Here is a 17,852-nt window from a genome sequence, read left to right as displayed (position 1 = left end):
GTATATAAATGTCGGCGAACACATGAAATCCGAAAGGAAAAAAGAAAGAAAAAGGAAAAGGGTATGTGATTCAAACACGAGTTACATAACGAGATTAAAACACGTGTCCTCTGTGTTTGAAAGCCTTAACCGCTACACAAAGTGCCACGAAATTGAGAAAACTGGGAAATTATGGCCGTTATGTTTAATTGGGTAATTATCCAAAATGAATTTGCCAAATGAATGATTACTGGTCTTTAGTCGTATCTTCTATGGCCTGTCATCGATCTGCGGTCTAAGCTAGAAGTCGAGACATTTTCCAGGAGGTACCTTTGTTGTTCAGTGTCTACGTTACGTTGTGGTCTTAGACTGTTTTGGCTGGGCATCCGCAACCACCGACGTACGCAGCTCGCGAGGTTGTTCGAAGGGGATTGCTGACTTGCACGCGCAGGAATTGGCACTAATTGTGCTACTCAGCGCTGCCATGTGCCACCTTCTGGGTAGCCAATATCAGCCGCCATGAAGTCAAACTACAAGCCGCGGTCATATCTTCAGCAAGAGCCATATCGGAAGATGCGCTCTCGTGCACTTTTCAAAAGCTGCGCCCGCAGCTTTTGAAAAGCTGCGGGCGCATGCAAGAGGCCACGCGTGCTCCTGCGTACTGCGCATGCGCACTGTCACCTCCACGGGTTTCCTGCATATACGCAAAGCTGTTGCGGACGCCCAACTAAAGCTGTCTATTGTGGCCTAACCAAAAATTACGATGCCTTCAATCTGTTTTCTGGAGTGTCAATTAGAAGACGCGCACCTGTTATGAACCAAGCTCGTGGCGGATGGAAAAAAGAAACAAAACAAGCAAAGCAAATGTAACCGGGTTTTTACGTCTCTATTCTGCGTTTATATTTCGCAGTTGAGGATATGCTGCATTAGCACGGAGCAGCTCTTTGTCGTCCGCTTCGTTCAGCGACCTGACGTCAAGGTTTCGCTGCAGTCCTCGGTTGCTGAAAACGTAAGTGCCTGTTTCTGTTCTGTTCTGAGATTAAGGTAGAAAGTACCTCGGCTATACCACACTTCTCTATGTCTTAAATAAATAAATAAATAAGTAAATAAGTAAATAAATAAATAAATAAATAAATTTGGCAATGAAACTAATAAAGATAACAACGTCGCAACGGAGAGTTCACTTGAGGTATACGCACATGCTGCAAACGGAACAGTGTGTCATCAATTCAATTTAACTCAATTCAGTTTTATTTTCAACATTGGAAGACAATGACGTTATAAAAAGCCTCGGAAATGGGCTTGTAACCGTCCACTGACCACCATAGTTGACAGACAGCAGAACAACGGTGCAAAATATAAAACGAAATTAGCATTGCACATACGAATATACTAAACAATCGAAGGAGTACGTTCTGTCTAGTTTACAGGTCAAACGAGCGCACTTGTAGTCCTCATTCATTGGGGCAACATTTGTCCACCTACTAATTGGATGCGACCTCCACAGTCTGTTAAAATAATCACAAACAAAAAATCACCGACGCCGTAATTTTTAACGTATGAAACTGAGATAGTCTTCTTTTTTTAATATACTTCTGCCGTAACAGAAGCGCTGCGGTAACGGGAGTGTTACCTTCTGAGATATTTGGCCCACCTTATTTCTTTTTTGATCCAGCTCGCACACCAATAAATGCAAAGAGAGACAGAAAAAGAAAGAAAGAAAGAAAGAAAGAAAGAAAGAAAGAAAGAAAGAAAGAAAGAAAGAAAGAAAGAAAGAAAGAAAGGCGGATCATCAACTGTCCGCTCTCGCTCCCTCAGTCCACGGCGAAATGGCCGAGGAATCTAAAATAGTTTGCTCATTAACGCAGACTTCCAGAGAGATACGCTTTGTGTCGCTAATACCGTGCAGGGCTTTCGAAGCTTGCAGCAGCGCGTGTGAAATAGGATGCGTAGTCACGAAGTCTTCATCACAGCACGTCTTCTACCATGTCCCTAGCTGGTTATCCTTATTGGCTTATGTGCTTCTGCGCTGGCTCACCACCGATGAGGCTCCCTTTTGTATTTACTCATTTTGTTGACTGAATATATACATGCGTACTTAGTATGCTGTGTGGACTTTCGTCCTGTAGCTTCGTTTAACCGGGAGCCTATATAAACAATTTATTTTCTGTGTGTCGTCGCCCGACGCACTGCATATATATCCACAACAGTACCATAACTGATCTTGAATCTTAGTCGAAACGAGCACCGTATGGCTACCGGTTAGAGTAAACATTGCTTATATGAATGTGCGCGCATCGGTTGGGATAAAACCGAGGCTCTTAATGAATGCAGCAACGCCAAGCAGCGCCACCAATCGAAATGCGTCGGATACGTACCCCATGTGGCCGCCGGTGTAACCTGCACAAAGCTTATACACGTGCTAGTAGTCACACATGTAGCAACTACATGTGTGACACCACCAGAAGAAGTCAGCAGACTTAACGTGAACATGCTGTATAGTGGTGGGCCGATCACTACGAGGAGTTGATCACTATATCTCTTTGTATGAGGAGTTCCGTAAATTACTCTCCTCACCATACCACACAAATTCTAACTTAAGCGCTGCAAGATATCTTGGAAAATTACAAAAATCTGCTACTCGTCTATGTCCGCGCTTTGCGCAATGCTCGTGTGCCTAAGCGCATACAACGCAGCTGCATGCTTCGCGAAGTAGCTCGCGCGAAGGAGTCCTTCGAGAGGCTACTCAAAAAAAAAAAAAATCGCTGGCTCAATGAAATCCGTGCAGACGATGCGTATAACGAAATTTCCTTTGCTCCGGCTGCCCTAATCCAAAATTCCTTATCGCTGGGTAAACTTTTCTAAGCACCTGGTTTTCATGCTGAACATCTCCAAGTTTCGCCGGACTATACTACCGCGAGCTACGAAGCTGAGAAAAAAACGACAAGTTTGGCGTCGCTTTGCATATTTATAACATTCTTTCAGTGCTGCGAGCTTCCTTGCGTAATTTTTAGCATTTGTTTTCGCTTGCAGCGGCGTATGAGCGCAGTGTTTTGCTCGGATCAAGGGCTTCATTTCTTGGGAGTGCAGCAGATGGCGTATACATTGCGATTATTCTGAGGATCAAACCCATGATAATTTGACTGGGCATAGCGCTTAACCTAGAACCATGTACTCTATTTTGTTTGATGCGCCATAAATGACTTCGTTCGCTTTTTATTTATTTTTTTCTAGAAAAAATACAATTATACTTTTGTGTTCGTCGCGGCAGGGGCTGTGTTTCAGCATATTTAGTTAGCTTTTTATTTTCTTTGTGTTTTTGTAATGAAATCTGCCGCGCCGCTTCCGTTTTATTTCCTTAATTGCTTTCGAGTCGAGATGCTCGAAAATCGCGGTCCCAAATTATCTGCTTGAGGAGACTTGTTGATAAGCCTCTTAGATAGCGTTCGCGATCTAAGCTGATTAACATTTCTTCACGCATATTAATAAGTTCGAATCACAAACTAATTCCTGACGACATGCCACGACTGTCGTCATGATTTCATTGCATTTTACCTGCAGTGCCGGCCAGCAGCTTTCACTGCTTTTTTTTTTTGTGTCTAGTCGCAGAATAGGTTAAAATACGCAACTGTTATTTCGCGTGTATCTTCCGCGGGACAAATCCTTTTTATGCTTGTGATGTATAATTTTTGTTCTTGTTGGCGTGGGCGCCTTCGGTGTTTATCCGGGTGTAATAAATGGAGTTACCCGCCGCTCTTATTCAGTTTAAGAGTATTTCAATCTTAGTTTGTGCACTCTATATAACTAGGGTGCATCACTGCAAACTGCAGAACCAGACACAAACACGAAACAAACAAGTATGCAAAAAGAACACGTCGACCTCGTTTCGCGTAACATTTCGTTTCTTTTATTCAATTCTAGTTCTTTCCATTAATATAGCTTCCATCATAGGACGTAAAAGATGTCCGTCCTTCACAGCGCACGTGCCCAGAACATTACGCAAACGTAACCAATTTACACAAACGTAGTAGTTGGGCATTCAGTCGCTTAAACTCAGCCGGTAGAGAAATAAGAAATCGTGTTTCGCTGATGCGCTCGCTTTTTCTTTTGTTCATGCAAAAGGCTGATTTTCGCACCAGAAAGCTTTGCCAAACGGAGATATCGGTTTTCGTTTTTTCTTCTAATGCATATAATTTCAGCACGGCTTCCGGAATACGTAAGACGATGCTTGCTGCACGGGACTAAAAACGTTAGCTGCACGTACTTGAGAAATGTTTCTTTTGGTTCATTAAATTGAATTTGTGCTTCACATCGGCAAGCTTGTTCGTCATGAAATATGGGAATCAGCGTAACGACTCAAACAAACCAAAACACGCTGAGGCAAAATGCTCACGTGGAAGTCATTGCCTACTTGTGTTGCTTGTGAGAAGCCAGACGAACGCGCAAAAACATTCATGTGAAAACAGACATACCTGCAAGCACGTAGGTGAAAATGTAAAAAAAAAATGCTTTATTGCCTTTTGCAATGGTTTGTATTATAGCGTACGATTTACCTGATTAAACATCAGACTACATGCACTCGCGATATAAGAGGGATCATGAATCTCGACTATTGTATCCACTCGTAGAAAGAGGAGGAATAAACATTTTGTAAAAAGAGAGAGGAACGCAACTTCTTGCTTGTACCAGATAAAACCGACGTGCGAGAACCGACTTCTTTAGCATGTTCTTACCTTGTGCGGTTATCGCATGGTAATGTGTTTAGAAAAAACATTATTCCAACAAAAGACGATACGATCATATTGAGTCACAATGACCGGCACAATACCACCACGACGGTAACATATGCAAAGTACTGAGCAGGGCATGCACAGCACGTTTTTATAGAAATATTCGAATCCACATGGCCTCACTAGGTATTACCACTTAGACCAACAGAAACATATAATTACACATAAACTAATTGTCATATTATGTTTAGAGTGTACGGCGATGGATTCTATAGACAGTGAACAGCATTTTAAGCGCAGCAGTTCATTCGATGACCTCCGACCATCGCTGACCACGCTTGTTTTTCACCGCTGCTGAGTTGTGCTAATTGGTCTAAGGGCACAAGCAAGTTCGTCCGATACAAAAAAAAAGAAAAAAGTTTACTTCCAAGTTGGTCGTTTTTACCCCTGTCTGTCTACCTACAGGCCTGCGCCCCTCGCTTATATATACCACGTGACAGTATATTCGACATGCGCAGTGATTATTCCTTGTGAATGGCAAGGCTTAAATGCGTACACTGGCGCTGGTTAATACAACACAGTGTCATTGCGGTCAATTCGTGATCCCTAAGCACTTCGGAGGCTCGCTGGCCGCATCGATGTCTTTGTTGCCCGCAGAAGCCGCACTCGGTGGACCAGCGCGCCCTGGACGACGTTGTGCTGGAGGCGGTGGTGGACGCGCTGTCTTACACCGTGGCCGACATCAGTTGCTCGGGACAGAAGGATTTCCCTAGCTTCAAACACCGGGCACCTGTCTCCGAGATAATACAGAGCACGCAACTTAGTCAGGTGGTGAGTGTGATCCTTTTTTCTCTATTTCCCTTTGACGTCATTTATCCCTGCGCGTGCCCTCAGTGGACAGCAGGGCAGCGGGACACCTGCACAATTCAAATTTTATTTTGCTCTATTTATTCACCTATGGGCAGTTTTCGTTCTCTATTTTTCTTTCTCGGCCGTTTTGTTCGGGCCGTTTTTATGCATTAAATGTAACAAGAACTCACCAGGGCGAACCCCCGTTTATTTTAGAACGGGATGTAATATTTCTTCATTTATAAACACTTGTGTAGCCACAAGGAGACACTTTTGAAATGCGTGACATGTATGGCATGAGACAGAGCTGGTCAAGGCGACATGGCCACTCTCTTCTGGTTTACCAAGCACACCAAGCACACCAATGCACACCACTCACGGTGTGCATTGGGTATATTCCAGAAATGCAGTCTAGCTTATCTACTTGAGTTGGCTACTATTTTCATTGGTCCATTCAATGTACTGTGCATGGCTAACTGGCAGACCGTTGAGACAAGCTCGTTTTATAGCTGCGTCAGTGCTTTAATTTTCCTCGCATAGCGTTCGATTTTTGTGCTTGCAGGATGCTTCAGCGCCGTCCCACAAAGTCAAGCACGATCACCGACTCCTTGTGAAGGTCATAAAGGCTTCCAACTTAGGCGGAAACAAAGGTACGTGTTACGTTGCTTATATATTATTAGTGTTACTTTCTAGTGATTATTGTTTGTTGGTTCGGGTTTAACGGCGCAAAGGCTACTCGGGCCATTCTGCGCCACGTTCTAGGGATTATTAGTACTCTGCTTTGTCATCTGATAAAATATTTGCTTCTAGACGATTTGCTACATGAATTTGTATGTTCGTGTTTCGTGTTACATGGTAAGTTCTTGTCGTTATGCCTAAGGCATAGGGGAAAAGAAAACAAGGATTACTGGTAAGAATTTCAACTTCATTATCGATAATTCAGAGCACCGCACACTAGTGAGCAAGGCGCGGCGAAGCACCTGATAAAATGTGCCAGTTGACACGGCAAAAAAACATTTCGCGTTTGTCACGACAGAGGGAATTATTCGAAATCGTAAGCCGCAGAAGTATGCGAGGTAAAATTAAATAATAAAGCATATAATATATAAAACATATAATAAAGCATGGCCATAACGATCGGGTTGTTCGACCGCCAGCGAAGTAAAAGGTAAGGGAAGGCAAACCTCTGTGAACACCCGCCGTGGTTGCTCAGTGGCGATGGTGTTAGGCTGCTGAGCACGAGGTCGCGAGATCGAATCCCGGCCACGGCGCCCGCATTTCGATGGGGGCGAAATGCGAAGACACCCGTGTGCTTACACTTAGGTGCACGTTAAAGAACCCTAGGTGGTCAATATTTCCGGAGTCCTCCACTACGGCGTGCCTCATAATCAGAAAGTGGCTTTGGCATGTAAAACCCTATAATCTAATCGAACCTCTGTGCACAGGCTGCAAGGAAGTGTACTGCGTGGTGGAGCTCGACGAGCCCCCGCATCGCTGCACGACTACCGTTGCCAAGGAGACGACGAGTCCTTTCTGGGACGAGCATTTCCTCTTGTGAGTTCTCTGCTCTTTAATCCTGGGAACGCTTGCGCTGCCTTTTGCGTAGCTGTCTCAGTGCCGCACCATGACCCGAGTGTGTAGGCTGGGGCAAACAGGCCGCAACGGTCTTTCCTGAAGGGAAGCCGCGCATGTCTGTTTTCACTATAGAGGAAAAACACAAGAGCGAGAGGAGGAGGGTTAGAAAAGGTATAAAAATAACGCTAAAGACGCCATGATGCAGCGATAGAACGAAAAAAAAAAGAAAATAAGGCTGACTTAAAAAAAAAGCTATATTAAAGGCATTTAGATTCTTCTCGTAAGACAGAAGCCAAAATTCTCGTTGAAGTTCCGTCCTTAGAAGCAAGCAGTCACTGATTGGACTCTTTCTTTCAGCACCCTCGACCAGAATTCCTCCGAAATACTGTTCGAGATATACGACAAGAGCAGGCCTCAAGGAGGTACGTAGCAGGCACGGAACTTTCACTCTTGCTTTTCCTTTCGTGCTTTCCGCAAATCGAAATCGTGGCTTAAGACTTTCCATCATAGAACTTTGTCCTGGAGGTTAAGTTTTGGGTGTTAATTTTGGGTTTCCTTGCTCACAACAGCGCATCTCTGTAAATGGAGCAAGGTAGGTAATAACATAAGTATCATGGATTAAAGTAACTTTTCATTACCATTTACTATTTCTTGCGCTCAATTCTCGGAAAAGTGCCGCAGACGGGCTCCGCAATGAATCGGCTGTTCAAATTTTAATCCACAGAGCTAAAGACATGTTTCACAGATTGCCGCTTTTAATGTCCAGAACCCTGATTTTACATCCATGGCGCAAGCCGCTGTCTACGTGTCAGAAGTCCGACGGCATATTATGAGCTTCTCATAACACAATGACTGCATCCTATTTTTCCAGCACGCTTCAGGGCACAGCTTTGGTGTCGTCGCAGCTTATGATCTCTAATGCGTGCAGTCTGGAATCCATATTTGTTTTGGACCACTTTTCAGATGAACGCCTTGCAAACGTAATACCTGTCAATGTTTTTCTTCTGGAACGCGCTTATGTAAAACCAGCAATGCAGTGCTGAACTCCAAAAGTTGCAGCTTGTAAACATCCCTCAGTCATTGCACCTATGCCTTAATTGTTTGTCATTGTCTCGCAGCATTTTCCCATCTGCTTTCAATATGGCCCTCGTATCCTGTAAAAGAAAGGTATGTTTCGCCGCAAAAGCGAGACGTTCACAACGACAGTGACGTATTAAACAATTTCACGACGTAAGGTTCGTAGTCGTTCAGACCGTATAAATTGCAGTAAATATTCGCTTAGGGACTCAACAGGCATGATTTCATACGTGCGCAGAAAAACATGAACACATCTCACTCTGTCAGCGCGAGCACTTGCTGTAACAACGCTGGCGTGATACAGAGCGCCGGCAGCAGGAAACACATGTACCTGTCCCAAAATGAGCATGTCGTGCTGCCGCTCGCTTCAACATTTTATCTGTGTCCGTCTCCAAAACTCTGTTTTCGCGATCTCCAGACCTAGGCGCGCACGAATCTACCGCCCATCTCAGCGCGCCCTTGCTCTCTTCGCCCTAGCAGCCGCAGCCGTGGGCCTCCAACGCGCGCGGCGCGCAACCAACGTATGCGCGCTCTCCTCCTCAAGCCCGGCCGTGGGGCAGCGTGGGCTCGATCACGTGACCTTCAACGCCGGGTACGCGGAAAGACTGCGCGCATCAAGCCTTCATCCTTCTCGGCTTGCCCTCGCGTCGGACCGCAGCGCATCAAGTGACTGCTAACATACGGTGCGCGGGCCGCTCATCGCACACTTGGACTTTATTCGGCACGGCATGGCGATGACGACTGCTCTTTCACTTCAACATATGTGGAAAGGCAGTACTTGAAAACACATGCGCCACGTGCTTAATGGAAATGCGTGTCAGTGTACCGTTTAAAGTATGCTGAAAATCATACGAACTCGTTTCCTTTGGTATTCATTGTCCGCGGCTGACTCGGTTTGCTGACGTTTCCCGTCCTCACGGCTGAGATGGAAGCCGAGCAGCAACATTCGTTGATATGCGCTTGTTTCTCCGTTCTCTCACAGTGGACATTCTTCAAACAACCAGTCTTTTCATGTCAGCGTTGCCATCACCACTGTGCATTAAAGTTATTAGTGGCACGAGCATCGAGTGACACTCTTGTTTCTTGTGCAGCACTTGTGGTTCACCTCCTGGGACGACAGGGGAGGAAATTGAAAATAAATAAGAAAAAAAAATAGAAAAAATAATAGTACAGTACAAAATTCATGGGTTTCATTATAGACATGATATCAGAGGATAAGTTTAGTTACAAGTTGAGCTACTGAAGTGTCTGGAATAATTAGAATTAGAAATCACTGGGACAACTGAGAACAAAATTCAAAATAAATCAGAAAAATATAGAAAGAGTACAGTACAAATTCATGGGTTCCATTATATACATGATATCACAGCGTAAGTATAGTTACAAGTTGAATTACTGAACTGTCTGGAATAAGTAGAATTAATTAAAAATCACTCATCGCACATCAAAGCACATAGTCATAGACTTTAGAGACTCGCCACGTGAGCACGACTTTGGCGAAATTCCTGGAAACTCTGAAGTAGAAAGCGAACTAATGACATCACACACAAGAAGGTGGCATAATATTTCACCGGCTAATTAATGGAAAACATTTGCCCTCGAGTTCGGTTTGTGTGTTGTGTTAGCCTAAAGTTAACCTAAGGAACACCAACGCCGAGGTGCGAGTCCCACTAAGAGACACCTAAGTCAAAGATTAAGGTCGCCTACCACTATTTTCCTCAGGTCACTAAGGTGTCAGGAAAGCAACATCCGCTTTTTCATGCGTCTGCGAAAGTATTTTCTTCTTTTCTCCTGTTTCCTAATTTATATTGCTTCTTGCCAGATCGGCTAGAGAATGACCGAGAGAAGTTACGAAATGAACGAATCTCACAAGTGCACCGCATCGCAGACAGCAAAAGAGGCAGGAAGGGAGGGGCTGTGTGATCGTTATGTCGGTGGTCGGATTCTGTATTAGATTAAAACAAATTTCACTGAGCTCAAAGGCCCAGTGCTTCAATTTCTATTATGACTTGGTCTTTTTGCGCATGAATTGCAGCTGTGAATATATATATATATATATATATATATATATATATATATATATATATATATATATATACACGCTATTTAGCTTGTGCATAAATATGAGATTTAAATTTCTTTTTTGATTACTTCTTCCTGTTCGTCACTGCTTGCCAAAGAGAGCCATCATATTTGGGCTACACAATGGGTCTTTCGGCGTCAAGTTCCGAAGAAGATGGTGTTAGGAATGACTAGTTGACAGAAAGAACTTCAGAGGACATATCTTTTAGCTAAGAATATTTAGATATTGCAGTATGTGACAAGCTATGACATGACATCTAACGTCTCAGTTACCCCAAAATTACTCCTTTAATACTTACTTCAATGTGCTTTGAAGCATGTCGAAAAATAATTAAACCAAGCAATACGACTCTTACGAATATACTCAAAGTAAAAACCTGCCTTTTACCTAGGCACGTGAAGTTGGACACCTGTATAAAGATCCCCCCCACCCCTTTTTCTTTAACCATGGTTTGGGAAACAGCTAGCTGCTTTGTTGCTATGCGTACAAATGGACTTTGCAGCTTTGATTTTTTCTGGTGGTTCAGAGGCTTTTTTTTGTGTGTGTGTGTGACGAAGGCACGTGTTGCTGCATGCTTCTTTCTAGACAACTTCCTTGGTCTTGGAATTGTTAGCATTTCGGAACTTAGAAGAGTGCCCAGTCAACGTCAGATCATCACGTTGCAGTCGAGGCCCTTGGAGTATGACAATGTGTCCGGCTCCCTGACAGTAGAGGTAAGGCACGCCTTCAATTTACACATTCATGCTATATAACGGAGGAGGCCCCATGATTGCCTGCAGCAATTCTTCTGGCTCCGTATAGCTGGTATGAAACAAAGGCAACCGTATGAACGTGAGTGACTTTACGGTGGAATACGCCGCACTGAAGCAAATGCATAAATAAATGAAAAGATAAGCGGCGGGGAAACACTGAAGGCATATGCAAGCACACACATCCTACATCAAAAAGCACGAATCTGCTGCTTGATTCCTTGGCGCCTTTATTAATGTTAGCAGCACGGCACCATGCTTAAAGCCGTTCATGCAGATTTATTTCGAAATTGCTGCCCGACACTTCAGCTCTAGATTCTCTACAATTGATCGCTGGGCACTGTACTACCTTAATTAGAATGACACTGGACAGTGGCACAGGTATCTTTTGTTCAGGGAAAACGTGCCCATTCTGCATGCCCCCCTCCCCTAGCTACGTCACTGGGCATTTCGCCTCCACCATCAACATAAAAAAAAATCTGCTGCAAGTATGAAAGGGTGTTGTTCGTGTGTCGAGATTCGTCTCTTAAACATTTTAAAACCTAGGAACACCATATATAGGGCGCTACTGAAGCACTCATTCCCGTTGAAGTATTTGCTTTTTATTTATTTATTTCTTTATTTTCAGTCTCTTTCCGAGACCATAGCAGGTGGGCGTAAAGATTGTACTTGCAGATATAATAATACACCAACACCACATGGCAAAACAGAAACGGGAATCCAATGCAGTGACAGTCATCACAAAGGTATAAGAGCTAAAGGTATACACAATAAATTTCCTTAATGATAATTAGGAATTTATGCAGAGTTGAAATCCTTTGAACAACATATATAAAGCCTATAACTTATACACATTTATAATAGAAATAATATACAAAGCACACATTTTTAACCTAACATGACACAAAGTAAACAACAGCAAAAGATAACAGAAGTTATACATGAAATGGAGTGGTACACAGGCAGATAACAGCAAACCTGAAAGCACTCTGTTGTGAGCACTCGGAAACTCATTCGCTTCCAATGACTGTGAAATGCCTCTGGGGCTGAGGGCGTTGCTGCATTAACAGATAATATTTTCTATTTTTGAGGCAAAGTCCAGTAATGAATTGACATTAGTAACTGAGGGATCTAAACAATTCCATTCCTTGACAGCAAGTGGAAAAAAAGTGCTTGAAAGTGTCATTGTAGTAAGAGTACTCTTTCAGTGTGTGTGAATGTTTGTGCCGGTTGACGCGGGATTCTGATGGACGGATGTACAGTGATGTGTCAATGTTATAATTGTTGTGAAGTAGCTAAAAAAGAAATTTCAGGCGCGCTTGTTTTGCTCTAATCGCCAGTGTTTGAAGGCCAGAACTGGTTAACATATTTGTGGGAGAATCAGTGCGCTTATATTTGTTGCAGATTAATCTTGCAGCCTTCCTCTGTATATTTTCTAGTTTTTTAATGTTAGTGACTGTATAAGGAAACCATGCTGTGTTAGCGTATTCTAATAGCGGTCTAACATAGGTAGTATAGGCTAAAAGCTTGGTAGATTGAGGGGCCAGCCGGAGGCATCTGCGAAGATAAAACAGCTTGCGCAGAGCAACTGAAGTAATATAAGACATGTGCGCATCCCATCTGAGGTTTGAAGCAATCATGACACCTAAATATTTTTGTTCATTCATGTTTCGAAGCCTAGTGCCTTTAATGCTGTAATCATATTTGATAACTTCTTTCTTTCGCGTTATCGCCATGCATACTGTTTTTTGGGGTTAATCGACATTTAATTCTATTGGTAAGTACAAGTCATGCACACATGTAATTATGCGCATGAAGGTAGCTTGGTATATTCGTTAAACTAATATTTGCATAAAGATAGAAAGAAAAAAGAAAGGGGGAGGGGGTTAGTAAGGAGAGCAACATGTTCACTTTCAGCACGTTTATAATTTAAAAAGGAATGAAAGTTAAAGGGACCCTGAAGCGATCTTGACGATTTTGTACCAACGTGCTGAGTCGTTAGAGTAGGTCCTTCTGATGATTAATTGATGCATCTTAGCGCTCCGGGTAAAGTGGGTAGTTTATTATACGGTTTTAAAATTGTACATCACTCCCGATCGCAGCACACTGCTCGGCTGAATATTCAGCCGCCCCTACCCATTTGATGTCAATTTCCCTAATGATGTCAGTAGGGCGAGCAATCCGATTGGCTGCCCAGGGCGTGTCATCAATAATTTTCCAACTTAATGGTGAACAAATGTTGTTCGTAATAGTTGGAATGTTAGTTAATTTGTTTCTACAAGAAGAAAGTAACAGAAAGAGAATGCACAAGAACAATTTCTCAGTACACTTAAGCACTTCCAGCACACAGCAAGTGTCGTCTGCTTGTGTTACAACGTGCTCCGTCTTGACGAGAGCTTCGCGGTCAGTGTGGGTCTGTCTTTTCGTGAGCACCATGAATTGCGTTTGTTGCGTTGTGGGCGGCAAGCGTAGCCACTGGCAATACGTCAAGCTGCGACATCGTGTCCCTCTGCAAAGCAGCACACGAGCGGAGTTTCTGCAGTGCATACCAGTGTTTGGTATCCGATTGGTGCCAGGATTTGCGCGTTTGCGGCCGCTACTATACACCGGAGGATTACTTCCACAACTTCGCGAGTCTAGTATTCGGGTAAACACAAGCGAGGGGACAGGGCCTGGCCACTAGACCATGCCGTTTCACGGGATGAGCAGAAGCGCAAACGTGAATAATCTGCACGGTGCAGCCACCTGGTGGCACAGAGCCCAACCAAACACAGCAGCAGTAACGAAGTGTATTCGTCTTTGTTGCTGTTGTAAATTTTTCGGCGGAGCGTAATCGTTAACATGTTGCTTTTGTAAATGTTTAAAATGTTTTACACTTGCAAGATTAGAGCAATATTAGGTCTTTGTATGGCTGGTTAAGCTCTGCGCCAACAGGTGGTTGGACCGCCGTGAAGACCGATCAGGCCGCTCAGGTGCGTCTACGCTAAAGTTGCTTCATCAGCTTGAGTTTATGCCTCCAGCCATCCGTCGAAACGCCAAGCTCGCCTGTGTTTACCGGAATAACAGACAGGTTTGGCGCTGCGACAGGATTCCCACAACGCACGCTGCTTCGATAGCTCTCGCTTGCGGTCGACTGCCATGCAAGCAGCTGGAGGAGAGGTTGGAGAGGCTTCGCGCGCTCACTCCAAGAGAACCGGAAGTAGACGGCACGACGCGCCATCATGACGCAGAGCCAGTAAAGACGGAGCTTAGCCCTGATCACTCGGCGAACAAGTTGAGGAGAAAATGCATAGCTATGGAGGAAGGTAACTTGTAATTGTCCCTAGCTTTCTTAATATGAGACGCTTCGCACAAATTGTGGTGCGAATGATTAACTTTAGCTGTACCCTACGCGCCTACAAAATTTGACCGAACCGTTTCAGGGGCCCTTTAAGTAAAGCAGCCAGATAAATGCAACACTGTTCTGAGTGTTTACTTGATTATCAAGTAATCACTCAGGTATGTATTAACAAAATATTCGAACAATGTGTGCTGGATGAAAAAATCTGGACATAGCCATCCAGGGGACATTTGTGGGATTTCAAGTGTAGACATTGATTACAGAAACGTTGATGAGATATCTAGAGGATATTCATGATAAATCTGGAATTTATTGTTAGGTTGTGTTGGTGCACCACCTTCCTCATACTGCGGCTTTTTCAATGCTTTAGAAGCTGTGCTCTGCCTGACAACCAATGTAATATTTATATGTACCATGCTGCACCCAATTGCTTTACTGTTTACTTTTTAATTACAATTGCTTTACTAAATTGCGTCCTCAAATAAGGGAGGATTACAAAAGTGGAGTCGGTGCCATTGCTAACAGCGGCGAATAATGAGAAACACGGCACTGAATAGCAAGAAGCTTGGTAGAGAACGCCGAAGCAGCTAGGCCTAGCGTTGCCGCGGTGGTCGCTACGGCTACGGCTGCCAGCGGATCTGCATGCGAGAGCTCCTGTTAGAGGCAGCGAGATAATGAAAATGGCGGCGGTAGCGGTGACTTCGATCAATGCTGTTTTGGACCTGCGGTCATGGCAAAAAGTCCGAAAAATTGGATGGCGAGGGGTTTTTGTGTCCGAAATTTCAGATGTTGACTACGTGGTGGTGCCGCGAAGGCGTCCGAATTATCGGGCATGTCTGAAAAATCGGGCGTCCGGGAAATCGGTCGTTTATTGTAGTTGCATAACCCTACTGAAAACATTGCATTGCCGTGAAAACGCGAAAATACCGCACTTTTGCGCAGTTTGCGCAAATGCCACTTGAGTGAGTGCTGCCAGGAGCACGCAAGCCGAATTGCAGCAAAATGGCGCACATGGCGCAGTTGGATCACCACTGCTACTATTAACAGCATACCGTGCTGTGTGAATCACGTTTGTCGAGTGGTCGAGCGACCGGCTGCGAACTGCGGGAGCGTCCGAAGCAGTGGTATATAGATGACGGGTTATATATAGATATATGCGCAGAGAAGTAACCCAGCTATGGGTACACATCAGGCAATGATCGAAAGTCATTCTCCCATTCGTTCTGCCACAGCTTCAGTTCGCCACTTTGGTTTGGTCTTAGACCATGGGCTTAGCCCATAGTCTAAGCCCTTGGTTTAATCCTGCGGCATGACCATGCAAGGTCTTATTACGGCGCTAGCAGGTGCTTTTTCTTTCGAAAGAGGATGAAAACCGATTTCGTTTTTTGGTTTTCTTGGTCCCGTCGTCTACAACGTGCTCACTGCTTTTTCGGAAATTATATCCTCACAAATAGCCGTCCGATTCTTTTTATGCGTTGCCCTTTGGATATTACTGCTTTACAGAGTAAAAAGGCAATGGCGGAGCACAACACTTACATGTATCATATGGCTTACCAACCGCAATGATTGCTGTATTGAGCAATGCCATCGGCGCCATACAGGAGGCTAACAGAAACTTGAGGTAAATGGCATGGCGATTTCAGGTTAACTAGACTTGAGATGGGTGAGAACGATGCCGGTCGCTGACGCATATATTTTATGCTTAGATGTTTCGGGGTTGCATTAGGTTTGCCTACACGAGCACTCATGTATTAACGCGACAGCGTTAAGGAGCTCGTGTCGCAGAAAAGCCAGTGTCGTCGGCGTCGGCGGCGTTAGCCGTGAGCGAAAAATGGCGGAAAGCAATTAATAAATAAAAACAACTTGCAAGATGGGCTGGGTGGGAATCGAACCAGGGTCTCCGGAGTGTAAGACGGGGACGCTACCACTCAGCCATAAGTTCGATGGTTTAAAGCGGGACAAAAGCGCCTCTAGTGAATGTGGTGTTGCCTTAGAAACTTGCCGTAGAAAGGTATACTGCGGTGTATATCGGTAATTATGAGCATGTAAATTACAGAAGTCGCAGTTAAACGCGTAGCGAAGGGCGTTTCCGCTACATTTCTTCTGCGCTTGGCGCAGACGCGGAGCCATCTTGCGGCAAACACAGAGGACCCCCTCCTCGCAATGTACGGTGCTGCCCCGACAGGTGGCGCGCCACTCGCCCGCTTCTCTCCTTCGTCTCGTTTGAGCGCATTGGGGCCGTGCGGGGACCGGTGCGATGATGATAGTGATCTAAATAAAGGAAGGACGCTTGATTCTGCAACCCGTGAGGGAGCACGGCGAAGCGTCGTAGGTGCGAGGATGCCCAATACCCTTGCGCTTAATAAGTTTCCTCGCTCTCTCCCCTTCCAACTTCCAGCGTGCGTCACTCGAACCCTCGTTTTAGGCGACGCGGCTCCTCTTTCCGCTCACAGCGCGATTCCTAGGCGCAGCGTTCGATGCGGGACGCCTCTGAAGGGATCGCTGCGCCGTAGCGCGTCTGGTGCGAAAGCGTCTCCTGCGATATGGGCCATGCTGCTGGCGAGGAGTCATGCGTCTGCGTGGTGCTCCTGAAACAAATAATTAGAAAAAAGTTGTGCTGTGGACTTAGAAGTGTTGTATATGAAAACTATGTCTTTGTGGCTCAAGAGCATGCCGAGCGAATGAGTGGGCTGTCCGAACGGGGTGCGATAACGCTATCGCGTTCCACTCTTGAAGGCGAAGCTTAAGCGACCTCCAATTTTTTTTATTTCTTATGCCAAGTGATCAGATAGTGAGAACATTTTCTCATTCACGCTCGCTTATAGATGCCACTGCCCTTCGTTGAATACAAACTGACAGCCAAAGTAACAAAGTAGTTCCAAACACACACACACACCCTGGTTGATGATGCGCATCGCGTATGTTTGCGCAGTCAAGAGAAATTTCCGCATACTGTAGTTGCCACTGCATTGAAAGTTTACGTAGTGATTCTTCAATGACCTCCTATGAACTGGCATCACCTAATTTGCACGTAAAGCGAGCTAAAGCACCTCTAAATCGTTCCACAGCATGCGATGGCAACACATACAAGCCACTGACCTTCACTAGGTCGGTGATTCAAGCAGCGCCATGCCGGTTTGCAGAAGCCAGAGAGGAGTGCCCACCGCGCACCTTTTCCTCCTTGCTGAATGAAAAAGTCTGTTTGCGCGCTCCGCACCATCTGCTCGGCGTTTATTTGGCATTTGCTCACCACCGTCATCACATACCCAACTAGAGCGAAATAGTAAATGAATGATGCAGTGAACAATTATGTCTTTATAGCGTTCCATATCGTCAACCCATCACCAGTGCTGATGCTGTAGTGCCATCTGCTTTATTTGTATTTATTTGTAAAATACTTTACAAGGTCACTGCATGGTGCATTGAGTACAAGGGGGCGGGGGAGGGGTGCATAGAATCAATTATATGCA

The 17,852-nt window shown here is 44.7% G+C and overlaps 1 protein-coding gene across 6 annotated transcripts in view; it reads left to right on the top strand.

The window, feature by feature from the left end:
* Nucleotides 1-17,852, top strand: part of LOC126531798 (uncharacterized) — a 208,146-nt gene that overhangs the window by 129,641 nt on the left and 60,653 nt on the right. For all 6 annotated transcript variants that reach the window (XM_055071482.1, XM_055071481.1, XM_055071480.1 and 3 more), the window contains exons 4-9: nt 890-988; nt 5,367-5,540; nt 6,121-6,208; nt 7,004-7,112; nt 7,491-7,555; nt 10,879-11,006. In XM_055071482.1, the coding sequence (XP_054927457.1) occupies nt 890-988; nt 5,367-5,540; nt 6,121-6,208; nt 7,004-7,112; nt 7,491-7,555; nt 10,879-11,006 (663 nt within the window). The remainder of the gene's footprint in view (nt 1-889; nt 989-5,366; nt 5,541-6,120; nt 6,209-7,003; nt 7,113-7,490; nt 7,556-10,878; nt 11,007-17,852) is intronic.

This window comes from Dermacentor andersoni, chromosome 5 (genome assembly GCF_023375885.2).
Source record: "Dermacentor andersoni chromosome 5, qqDerAnde1_hic_scaffold, whole genome shotgun sequence".
NCBI lineage: Eukaryota > Metazoa > Arthropoda > Arachnida > Ixodida > Ixodidae > Dermacentor > Dermacentor andersoni.
Note: the sequence above shows the minus strand (reverse complement) of the source record. Positions and strands in the feature narration are given on the sequence as shown.